We start from the raw sequence: 12132 nt of genomic DNA on the forward strand, positions 1-12132 counted from the left end.
GGTTGTTTCTATGCTTGTTTTCGACCGTTTAAAACCGGTTTCCTACACATGTTTCATTAACGTCCCTGCTGAAGTCGCCTTCAATACTAGTTTCAAAAAGCAGTCGGCTTTAACGTTACCTCAGAGTTTCGCCTCACATCCATGGCCATTTTCATAATCAGATTAATCCCCTGCGACGGACAATCCCGTTGATCTATGCGTTGAGAAACTTTGGCCAGTTTTGCCGGATACCTGCCTTTCTCAATAAACTGCGAGTCATGTCTTTCCAACCAAAACCAAAAAAAAAACCCTGCCTCCCTCCCTGCTTGCTGGAGAGTCGTAGGCAGGACTTGTTTCCATGGAAACGGGTTGTTTGCCCCCCACTTTTCTTGGGATTTGGCCTCGTGCCCTTCTCAACCAGGCATTCAGGCTCCCTTGTTTATTGTCATGCTGGGCTAATGTCTCTGGGACAAAGTTATGCATATTCACGAGTTGGATACTGCTTATGGGATGAGACCATGTTACCAGGATAACAATACCTAGTCATGCTGCATCTACAAATAGCAATAGTCATAAAATCCCAACCGAGGGTGAGATAGACTGATATGAATGCAAGATTTCCTGGTAGGCTACAGCAAAAGGGATTTCCAGAGACAGGACCATCCCACAGGGCAACAGAATAAACTTCACACATACTTCAGAGTATGTTGAGAGATATGTTTCAAAATGTAGCACAAATAAGAAATAAATAAGTAACCAAAAATATATTTTGTATATACTTGCAGATATTGTCAACAGCACATAGGAATAAAATGTACATCCAGTGACCAAATATATTTTTGAATGAAAGTTCTCTACACATTTTTGTCCAATTATTGTATATTTTGAAGCATATCTTTCAACATATTCTGAAATATATGTGAAATTTTGCCATATGTGTATTTGCTTTTGGACTTAACCACAGGCATGAACTTGAGGTAACCGCAAAAACATAAATATTCTACCAATATGTAATAGCTATCCCCCTAAGTTTAAGTTAGCTCCAAGCAAATTAAATCTTTTGACTCTCACTGCGGTTCTGGAGCATTCGCTGGATCATAAAATGCATCTTTGTAGTTCTGAAATGTTAGCTAAACCACACATATCAATTTGTGCACTATGCATGTTAATTTGAAGACATTTGCACAATATCTAAAAACAGCATGCTATACTAGACAAAAAAAAAAAAGAGAAAGCCACACATATTCCAAACATCTATAGTATGCTTCTCAGTGGTCAGTGCCCATTACAAAAGTATTGCTTTTCTGTTTAAGAAAGACATATAATAAATCCTGTACGGGCATTTCAATATGAAATATAAACTAAACAAATTTTAAACCAATGTTTGTTTTGTAGCAAATCTTTTTCGATTGCTCCTGGATATAAAGTCTGATCAAAAACCAAACACACACACACACACACACACACACACACACAAACACATGCACACACACCCCTCCATAACACGCACCACAGACCAACATGCAATGTATCTGCCCTACAATCTATCACAATGACACTGGACTGGCACAGGGATCTAACTGTATCAAGGACACATAAATAACCCTACTTTGAATTAATAGTTCAGATATTTTTAAAGCCTTCTCTGCATCTGATTTATCATGAACTAAGAGCCTTTTCACTCCATCCAAAAAGTAGCTTGGCGTTTTGATTGTTGGGAAATTGGAAGCACAAATTGTTGGCATTTGTTAGCAAAACCTTGTCCCAGAAAAAATTGTACCAAACAGTTTTGCAACAGTTTTAGAACATAATTTATTATATACAGCAACTTAAATATGACCAACCTATTGGGTTGCACTAGAATTTCTAAAAAAAAATGGTAATAACTCAATGGACTGAAAGGGCTCCCATTCACAATATATCAAACAGATATAAAAACCTGAACTATGATATTGTAGATGTAATCCCTTTACCATTCAGGTTTATCTGTCACCCTCCTGCATTATGCAACTACACATAACATCTTTACACCTGATTTTAAAGTTCTACTCCCCATCCATAAATCTTGTACTTCACTCACACTGCGCTCTGTTCCACTCAGTCTCTCGGGGCGTCTTATCATCCCACAGACTTGGGAACAGGGGAAGTCACAAAACTCAGACATCCGTCATCACCATTCCTAACATCAAGTCAGCAGGAAGCCTACAGCTTTGCCACTGTGTCGCTTTTCTCTGAGCTCTGCAACTCTAAACCTTTCAAAGTCTCATAAAGAATCTCCTTCCTGAAGAGACTTGTGAATCCTCGCTGTCTGAACACAACAGAGACAAAGACAAACATCCGTTGTATTTTGTGGGATGCTTTACCAAACCCTTAACCTAACTTATGCTCAAGGAATTCGTTCTTCTACTGACGGCGATGCCATCTGGATTTCTCATAGGAAGCTGCGTCTTTTCTTACATAAAGTCGGAACATCAAACAAAGCCCAGACCAAAATAAGCATTGGTGCTGTATATGCTCACATTCAAACATTAAATTAAATCCTTATAGCTGCAACCAGAGTTTCCCTTGTGCCGGACTCCCAGAGGTTGATGTACTTTCTTTCAAGACTTAGATTCAGGATTATGACCACAGAGCATTTATCAAAACGCAGGATATGATGTTACGATCCCTTGTGCCATAATCCAAGGTGAGTATTCATATAGAGGCCCGATTCAAGAGTTTAACAGAATGATATACTGCCATACAAATGAGTACAACAGAAAACATCAGGCTACACCGTCATAAATCTACAGAGAGTTTTGTTGCTGTAAATCTTTTTTTTTCACAATCATCCCCCAAGGTCTTCTCCTACTCGCTATTACACATCTGCTAAAGTCAATCAGTCACGAAGGTGAGAACATTTACTGAGAACTCACAGGCCCAATTAAAATCATTATGTTTGTTAAGGAGACATTGATCCATGTTGAGTGAATCCAAAGTCCTAAGACATTCAATTCAAGAAGATCCTTCCACAGTGCTGTAGTGCTTTTGCCACAGGGTTACATTGCAAAAATTCCTATCAGATCTTTTCTTCCAGCATCTGAACATTTTAAATAGCCAAAGTCCAGTGGTTTGAGGGAGCTATGGAAATAAGCAAGGACGAGCAGTAGTGAACCGTCATTGCACAGTCATCTGCTCTATTTTATTGTAAAGGTGTGTACAGTAAACACCATATAGAGTGTCAGAAACAGTCCTGAGGCAGACTTTAAACTCCAGCATTAAGTTGTCTCAGGTTGACGGGTCTCATCAACACTCCTGCCCAGAGCCTGAAATACAGTCTGTCAGGACTGAGAGAGAAGACACAACTTGCCCAGCAAGAACACCTTCTTGCTGGGCATCTTCTCTTCTTTAAAGGCTCGCTTATGATAACTGAGAAAAATAAGGTGCACGTTTCCTCTGCAGAGTATCTAAAAATTACAAAAAATGCTACTACCTTTTAAATTTTATAGGAATATTCGGTCTTACTGTACAGCATGCTAAATACTGTTCAGATGAGAAGCTGCTATTTTGTTGTCATTGGGAGAGCAAAAAAAGGCATGAAAGCTATTCTCTGTGACTGATAGTTTATCATTTTAATGACTTCTAGAGCCTCAGGCACAATTAAAAACCTATTTTGGCTGCGTTTTTCATATGGACTCCATTTGCAGGCTATGAGCCATGGAGAGAACTGCTATCAGCTCCAGGCCTCCTCAAGTCGTGCTGCTGCTGCTGCTGCTGCTGCTGCCCCATGGCCTCTATAAACATCATATCTCTGATCTAATTATACCATTCACTACTGTCTCCCATTCACAGAGAGAAAAGTCGATCCTGACCCTTGACCTGTTGTGTTACGCTGCTGCACACCTCCATGGAGAATGAGTTGGAGAAAATAAAGTGACTGAGACAGGAGTGAGGATGATGAGATATTCAATATACTGGCTGCATGTTGAAGAATGTATTGGGTTGTAAAAGTTGAGACATTAGGAGAAAGTGTGTGTGTGTGTGTGTGTGTGTGTGTGTCCTTATCAATATTGGTAACCCCCACCATTACGTTACAGTATGTAGCATCATTACTAAGGACAATCATCAAATCATTGATCTACACCAAACCACTTTGGGTTGAACTCAATAAGAAATGAGTAGGAATAGTAGTAGTAGTTACCAAAATCTCAGCAATCAGAATTGATTACTTAATAATTGAGCCATCCACTCAGCAAAAATACTGTATCTAACACAGACAGGGATGCACAAAAACACTGAACATTTTAGCAGTGAGGAAAGTTTAGTACAAGGACAGATCTGCTGCATTCCACTATCTGGTATTTCAGGGTATTTTTAACTTTTCATCACAGAGCAGCCATGACAGAAATTTGACCATTGTCACAGAAACCTTGAAGACTGATGTACTGTAACTGGATACTAACTTGTTGGGACACGAAGAAAAAAACAAAAACAAACAAACAATCCAAAGGCGAGTCCAAGCTCACTGTCTGAATTGTACTGAGACACAGACTGCTGCCACTTTGCATTAATTATCTGGAAACAAATCAAATCCAAAGGCTGAAGCGCCCCCTGTAGGCTGAGCCTTCTCATTACAGCACTACAGCTGACAAGAACAATCCTCTTTTCCCCAAACATCAGTCCTTACAAACAGTGAAAAAGACAATTGGCCAACATCGATTAAACTCAGCATCTATAAATAACTTCCAACCTAGTCGTCTTAACAATAGAAAAGTGTTATAGAACATGTAAGGAGATTTTCACTTCTTATGAATATTTTAGATGCCACAAATGAGTTACTTAATATTTAGAATTGCGTTAGATTTTTCTATTTACAAGATTTAATTCGTTGAATCAGAAACGTACCTGCTTGTCTGTGTTGTTGCAGAGTTTCGTCAATAATCCATTCTTGAACAGCGGCTCTGTTGCTTTCTGCCTCAGCAGCCTGAAAACTGATTTTTTCTGCGCAAAAGTAGTCTCCTCTGTATAACGGCATGCAATGGAAAAAAAGAAAAAAGAAAAGTGGACTGCGCAGGAAATGATGACGGCAGCTGTATGTAAATCATTTAAAAAGTGGAAAAAACATAATTGTTAGGCTACTTCATGATTATCAAATATGTGCAGGCAGCCCGGTCTGCAAATTACTCACATTTTGAGCCATCACATTTCACTGTTTGAGTTTTACTGGCTGTCTTCTAGTACTTTCCAGATGTTTTGAAGTTAGAAAAAAGGGAAAGGGAGAAATCTTATTGAATGTGGGATAAATTAGAAGAACAAGCAGCATGCCAGTGACCAGTTGGAGTTTTGTGTATGCACCAAATCACTGTAATATCTCTCTAATGTTCCTATAGGGACTTGTGTGTCTGTTAGCATTATCTTTAAGTTCCAGTCTGTGTAACTTTGATAGTGTCCAATAATACTGGTTTTAAATAATAAATTGAAAAAGTAAGCTTGCAGAAGTAAGCTTGACTTATCCAGGGATTTAGTATATTGCAGAACACACATTTCCATATACAAATAATCTTCCTTTATTGATTGTAATTGCTTGTCAGCTGTTAAAGACTGTTGAATGGAGTGTTTTCGAGATTTTATTTAGGAAATATTTTGGATTTGTCAAAGGGAGAGGAATGGGGATTTTCTCAGTTTTAACAATAATCCAATAAAGGAGATTTTTATGCACTTGAAGAGAACTGCACTTTTTTAACCTGAATATGCAAGTTTATTTTCAGTTGCACCACATCTTGGGCTGGTTGTAGCACTGTTCCTCTCCCCTCCTGATTTTCTCAGGAACATGGGCCCTAGCTGTCACTTTCCCTCCCCAGAGGCCCTTGCAATTGGTCTCCATTGGGATTTTGAGATATTTTCTCCATCAAGCACCAACAGCATGTGCTTCACTACTGGATAGCATTTGAAACCAGTTCCTGGGGTTCCAGAGCAAGAAAAATGAATCAACACTCTTCTGTTACTACAAAACTTAAACTCAACTCAAAGTGCACCCTGTGTATTTTTTTTTTACACAGTAGAGCTGAGGATGGGTAATCATTTATTTTTCCTTTGACAGCTCAGGAACTCCACTACCGTCCCTAAGTGAACCACGTTCCCAAATTCTGCTCGTTTTCTGAATTAGAGTCCATCCTTGTCCCCATAATCCCACTGATATGTACTGATGTGGTATCAGCTTGGTTGGCAAGAAAGGCAGAATTAGAAAGATTTTGAAAGGAAAATATTGTCCAAAATCTAAAAATAACCCAAATCCGTAGTCTGTGAAACATATACCAACTGATGAGAAAATGTCTATTAAAAATTATCTATTTCATCAAAATGTATCATGTTGCCTCAAAGGGTGGTCATAGTTCTTTAGCTTGTTTTTGGCAAGAGTTGTTCATACTCACATGCACGAGAAGATATTATGGATACATGGATTGAGTAGTACTGCTGTTTAATGCAAAGATAATACCGCTAATTTAAATACTGGTAACCACTCTGTGTTCTCCAAGTTGCCAGAAAAGTTGCTGGTTAGGCCCACCCCTGCTAATGTCAGGCATAAGGAAATGTCAAGACAGATGGAAGAATCACAAATATTACATAAATTTATTTCAAATTTAAAGGTATCACATATACAAGAGTTAAGAACACTTTCATAGGTTTCCCAACAGTGGTTCTCCGACCCCCCCTCCCCTGTACACAGCCCAACTACTCAAAAGAATAACAAATTTTTTACACCTCAGAGTACGACGATCCTGTCATACCGACGCTGTCTATCAGATAAGACAACTAATATTACTTAGAACCTTTATAATGGAGCAGAGGTTAGACCAAGCACATAGAAGTGAGGGAAAAAACAAAACATAAAAAGAATAGACATTAAATTTGTCTAGGCAGTTGAACAGGGCACCTGACACCAACAGACAGGATAAATAGCACTGCTAATTTCACTATGACAACACAAATGTATAACTGCATTAATTTCTTCAACGAGGCTCAGTGAAATTAGTTCCAAATATCAAACTGATTTGAATGCATGAAACAAGGATTTTCACACCAGTAACATGTTATTATGATAGGGGTGAACAGTTGTAAATAAATTTATAAAAGATTTATTATAAAACATGCATTTTCAAATGAAGCTGATACAAACATTTACACTTTACACTCTTTCCTATGCCTTGCGGTAACAGCAGTAGTTCCAAGTTATATTTGTAATTGGGTGGAAAATTGCCACCAGCCACGTGCTAATAAACCAGTACTGCAGTCAGTATACAAGTCCGCTCTCCCAGCCACTTCGACAGGCACCAACCATCATTTGAATGTGCCTTTCTGCTCTAAAAGCCTATTTGGCTGGTAGAATTGTGAGACTGGTAAACTTTGGACTCCACCAGCCACTGTGGCCAGAGGACGAAAGAGTTACTTTTCTGTCATGGGTTGCAGACATTAAGAAAAAAAAAAAACATTCACTTGCAAGATTAATTTTGGTCTGACATTTAGTCTCTACCGTGAATTTTGCATTGCAACTCTCTGGCGACTTGGCACTTTCACAAATCGGGACAGCAGGTAGAGATTAAATTTTGCTTTTGGAAATGATATGAAAGACTGTTCATTTTAGGATTGCAAAAATGACTTCACTGTAATCTCTTGTGCTGCTTGGAGAGTAAAAAGCACAGTTCCCAGCTTTGATCGTACCTGTCTGCCAGGGGATTTCTGCACTACAAAACCTCAAGATCGCTTTACCGTGTTCACCTTGGAAACATATACTGAATCATATTTCGTGAGATACAAATCACAAATGAGAATGTATGTAGAAAGCGAAGGAGAGAGGAGAAGGTATAAATCGAGGGCTCCGTCACAGTGTTTACGCTCCACCAAGAACCCTGTGTTCGTTACGGGAGTTTAACTGAGAACAACGTGGCGGTCGAACACAGACTTCCTCTGTTCCTGGACCTGCCTCCTCCAGCGCTGCTGGGCATGCTCTACTTTGTTTAACACGTTGGGTCGGGAGTGGGAACGGGACAGAACATTGTGAGCATTGGCAAAAGGCTGCTGGTCCTGAAAGCAAAGAGGGGGAAAAAATAAGAAGGTCAGAAGTCATGAAGGGTTGAATAGGTCAGACATCGGGATATCACAAGAAGCACATTACTAGGACGATAACAGGCCAATAACAAGGGGAATGGCACTGTCATATCTAGCATTTCTGACTAAAGTGTGTTGGGGAAGGCAGACCAACATTTCCCCCTCACTCTCTGCATGTTGTTCTTTTGTCAATTATCAGAAATTGACTAAACAGTCCAAGCCCGGTATTTCCTCTGTGAGTTATGCAGCAGTGGTGCTTAAGGGTATCTTAGTTTTGGTTACACATCCGTCTCTGTTTTGGTCCTAGTTATGGTTCAGGTGCAAGATGCTGTGCTACAGATAATTTTCTTTGGACACTTCACCATGATAAAAACATTAATTCTCAACATTAGCGCAACACTTCTTCTGGTTTAGAGGGAAATTAGTTAATTGTACTGTTATCTTTATTTCATGTTTTCTCTGGCAGTGGTGGTGATTTTCCTGCTTTGCTGCTGTACCAATGCTTGAAAGCACAAAGAGGAAACACTGAAGTCCTTACAAATCTTCCATCACTTGGCAAACAAGCTAATCCAGCAACCTCTGTAAAGCCTAGAAGTAACAGCTGCATTATTAGGACATTCTCATGGGGACCATGTAGAAAAACTGCTGCCTCTCTCCAAACACTCCCTCTTTCTGCCAGTGAAAACACAGAGACCACAGTGAGGCAGCTGCAGTACCACCTCTGACCACAGGCGGGGGCTATCACCGTTTTGCTTTACTTTGACTAATATCTAAACACTTCATCATTCTTTTGGAAACCAATTTATTTTACTGCTCTTCATATGCACTTTTCCAATTTCTTTTAATGGTATTTCTTCTTTTTTAAACAGTTTACAATGTAAAGTGACAGGGCATAATGTGGAAGAAGGGATGACATGCAACTAAACCATGATATTGAGAGTATATGACATGCACCTTAACCCAATGAGCCACCAGGACACACACTTTTAACTAATTTCCATCCGTTAATATAGACTTGCAGTGTTGTGAACAGAACATGGGGAAGTTGCCTGCTTCATGTTTATGAGCTTCCACACTGCAATCTTTCAGCCTGTGATTGCGGTGGCTAATGGATTCTCCAGTGAGCCCCAGTTCCCAGACATAAAACACTTTGATCGATATGATTTAGACTAAGTTTAAAAAAAAGAAAAAGCAATACATCACTCCCTGCGTTTGGAGTACAGTCTTACTCCGCAATGTTGATAACAGCCACTCATTCAGATGGGACGAGCTGCTCTAACACCTCATCAAAGCCTCACCTCATCAAATTTGTCATCAAATTTGACATTTCCATGTTTATGTCACAAAACATCAGAAGTGCTCCGTGTTGTTTTTCATATGTACTTTGGAAGTTAGAGAGGCGTTTTTCACCTCAGTACAAGTCTGCCTACTTGATAGCCTCTCACTAGGCGAAAGCTTCCCCACCCAAAATGGTTTGAAAATCACCACAGACACTCAATACCTTGTTAATTTTTACCAAGATAGTGTGAATCCATTGTGACATGTTTTATGGAAAGGTAGTTAATTGAACTTCACATATATATAAAAATTACCACCGGACTGAGATATAATATTTTCTACTTGGTGTGAAAGTAAAGGTGTTCGCAACATAGTGAGTCTACATTATTGGTCCCAGTTACATTTTAGGAAGCTCTGTCTCCCATGCTTCTTTGAGGCTTTTGTTTTGGCGGAGGAAGGGCGGAACAGAACAATAAGTCTAGGTCTACAATAAAACAGGTCGACACTGTCTGACCACGCTCTTTGACCCATGTAAGCTACCACAATATTATCACAAAATACATCAAGAAGAGTAACACATACCCCAACATCATCATCGTTTTGGATAAGCTGGGAGTGTCCAAACAGACGCCTCTTCAGGATGGGCTCCAGGAGAGTCAGGTAGACCATGTAGAGAAGCAGCAGGCCCAAGATGGACAGGTACATTATGATGGTCCCCTAAACATTACAGACGATAACAGATCAGTTGGGATCCCTGTGACATGCGAATGATCCAAATACATTAAACATCTTGTAAATTAAGTAATGTAGCTGGCCTTAACGCACAATCCCCCACCCTGTGACACACACACACTTCAGGTACTCGACTTACTTTGATGGTCCCTGAGCTTCTCTCTTCATATTTACACTCACAACGTAAACAATACGCCTCCACATCTTTCCCGTCAACCGGCATGGGTTCAACGACATGAAGACAATTGCTGGAAGACAGGAGAAACGGTGCAGAATGTAAGAAACTGGCATGGTTAGCTGATGTCTAGGGTGGAAGTAACTGAGTAGCTTTTGTGTACTTTGTACTAAGTAATTTGACTTGTACTTGAATACATTTTTGCTGAAGTATTAGCTATATTCTGAATCATATCCATTACAGAGTACAAATTTTGTAGGCTCTACATAAGGAACAGAAACCGGACAATCATGTATTGGCCAATTGTGGAGCCATTTGCAATGAACCAAAGAAGAGAAGGGTAACTTGGCTTTACTTATAATTTCCAAATTAAAAGAATCAAGTTTGAACTCTGTCCTCTCATCCTTCTGGAGTTGCATGGGAAAGATCACATGTAACAATGTTCTCTTTTATAAAAAAAAAAAAAAAAAAAAGGGTAACTCAGTAACTTTTACTCTGAGTACATTTTAAATGAGCCACTTTTTTACCTTGATACATTTTTACACCAGTACTTTTACTTCTATTCAAGTAAAACATCAGCAAAGCAACAGCACTTCTACTTGAGTAGGACAATCTAGTAGGTTACTCTTTCCACCATTGAATAATGCTAGTCATCCAAGAAGAGGAAGTCCAACGTGAGTGATGGGAGTGACACAACATACCAGTCTTTCAGAGAAACATTTTGTTTGTAGATTTGCCCCTCGATGTCTCTGTACGGCGGGCAGATGCATTTACAGCGAATGTCTTCAGAGTTCTACAGGGGATCGATCACAACACACAAACTGTCAAACACCCTGCTATGGCGACACCGATAATCGATAAAAACAAACACAAAATACGTGGTTCTAGGTTAGCGTTAGCAACACCGGCAGCATTTCTCACTGTGATGTGAAGAACTAAAAGGAAATGTATCTGACTGTGGCATTTTAGCTTGTCAAGATTAACAAACTAAATAATTTCATGCTCAAGAGAGGAGGAATTTCAATTTAGCCATCACCATTAACCTGCCTCGCTAATGCTAACCTAGCTAGCGACATACTTACCTTCGCGCCCGCTTGTGTTAACAGTAGAAAACACACCAGGGACAAAACCTCGAGAGGGAATACAGGATTCATTTTTACAGTGTGCCACGGACTGGGAGTGTCCAGATAACAAGCTTCCACGGCAGCCAAAAATAACGTCAAAAACAGTAGTAGCTGCCGTTAGCCAGCAGGCTAATTTGGATAAACAGCTCTAGGTTCCGACCAGCTGACTCGTATCTTCCGGAGCTGCGGGTCGGTAGTCTCCGCCCACCGGAGGATCATGGCGTGATGGCTGCGGCAAATAACATGACGCTCTGCTGAATCAAAGCTGTAAATGTTTTGGTTAAATTTGATAGTAGCGGGACAGGAAACAAAAAACAAAACAAAACAAAAAAAATCCATTCTCTCTGGATAATCCAAATAAATACTTGAGTCATGTAAACGGGATTATTATGGGGAGATGGCAGTTTATGTAATCATGTAAACGGCGTAATCAGATTATTGCCTTAATGGTTACTATATAAATGTAGCCGTTTGGAAATTGTGCAATTTGACGCAATGACATATGTTGTGGCTGTTTTTTTGCGTGATATTACTATTTTAGTCAATATGCACTTTGGTCCTAGCCTGGTGTCCAGCCCCTATGAATCGCAGTCTTCAGCACTCGCGATTCATTAGGAATGTTCATTAATTGACATTCATCCTAATGAATCGCCATGCAAATTCGAAGAGGACACCAGGCTACTTTGGTCCCGCAGTTGAGTAATTTATAAGACACAGGTAGAGAGATATTTGTTTGTGGATAGTAAAGCACATTTGAGT

General features: G+C 39.7%; 2 protein-coding genes across 3 annotated transcripts in view; both read right to left on the reverse strand.

Moving 5' to 3' along the window:
* dennd2b (DENN domain containing 2B) overlaps positions 1-4915 on the reverse strand; it is a 50520-nt gene extending 45605 nt beyond the window's left edge. For both annotated transcript variants that reach the window (XM_078283303.1, XM_071912174.2), the window contains exon 1: positions 4864-4915. The gene's annotated coding sequence lies outside the window, so the exon portion shown is untranslated. The remainder of the gene's footprint in view (positions 1-4863) is intronic.
* A 1658-nt stretch (positions 4916-6573) lies between these two features.
* On the reverse strand, positions 6574-11524 carry tmem9b (TMEM9 domain family, member B). Its single transcript, XM_071912203.2, has 5 exons — positions 11332-11524; positions 10951-11042; positions 10214-10322; positions 9925-10059; positions 6574-8040 (listed from the first exon to the last, which is right to left on the reverse strand). Exons 1-5 carry the CDS (start codon positions 11401-11403, stop codon positions 7885-7887), a joined length of 564 nt encoding a protein of 187 aa, XP_071768304.1. The 5' UTR covers positions 11404-11524; the 3' UTR covers positions 6574-7884.
* Between the last annotated feature and the right edge of the window lie 608 nt (positions 11525-12132).

This window comes from Centroberyx gerrardi, chromosome 1, assembly GCF_048128805.1.
Source record: "Centroberyx gerrardi isolate f3 chromosome 1, fCenGer3.hap1.cur.20231027, whole genome shotgun sequence".
Classification (NCBI taxonomy): domain Eukaryota; kingdom Metazoa; phylum Chordata; class Actinopteri; order Beryciformes; family Berycidae; genus Centroberyx; species Centroberyx gerrardi.

Bases quoted from the DNA above. Each gene is read 5' to 3' on its own strand.
- tmem9b (XM_071912203.2), bottom strand. From the start codon at position 11,403: ATGAATCCTGTATTCCCTCTCGAGGTTTTGTCCCTGGTGTGTTTTCTA. The intron at 10,323-10,950 runs GTATGTTGTGTC...CCTGTCTTCCAG, and splicing joins AATGTTTCTCTGAAAGACTG to CAATTGTCTTCATGTCGTTG. The intron at 10,060-10,213 runs GTAAGTCGAGTA...TGTAATGTTTAG, and splicing joins GAAGCTCAGGGACCATCAAA to GGGACCATCATAATGTACCT.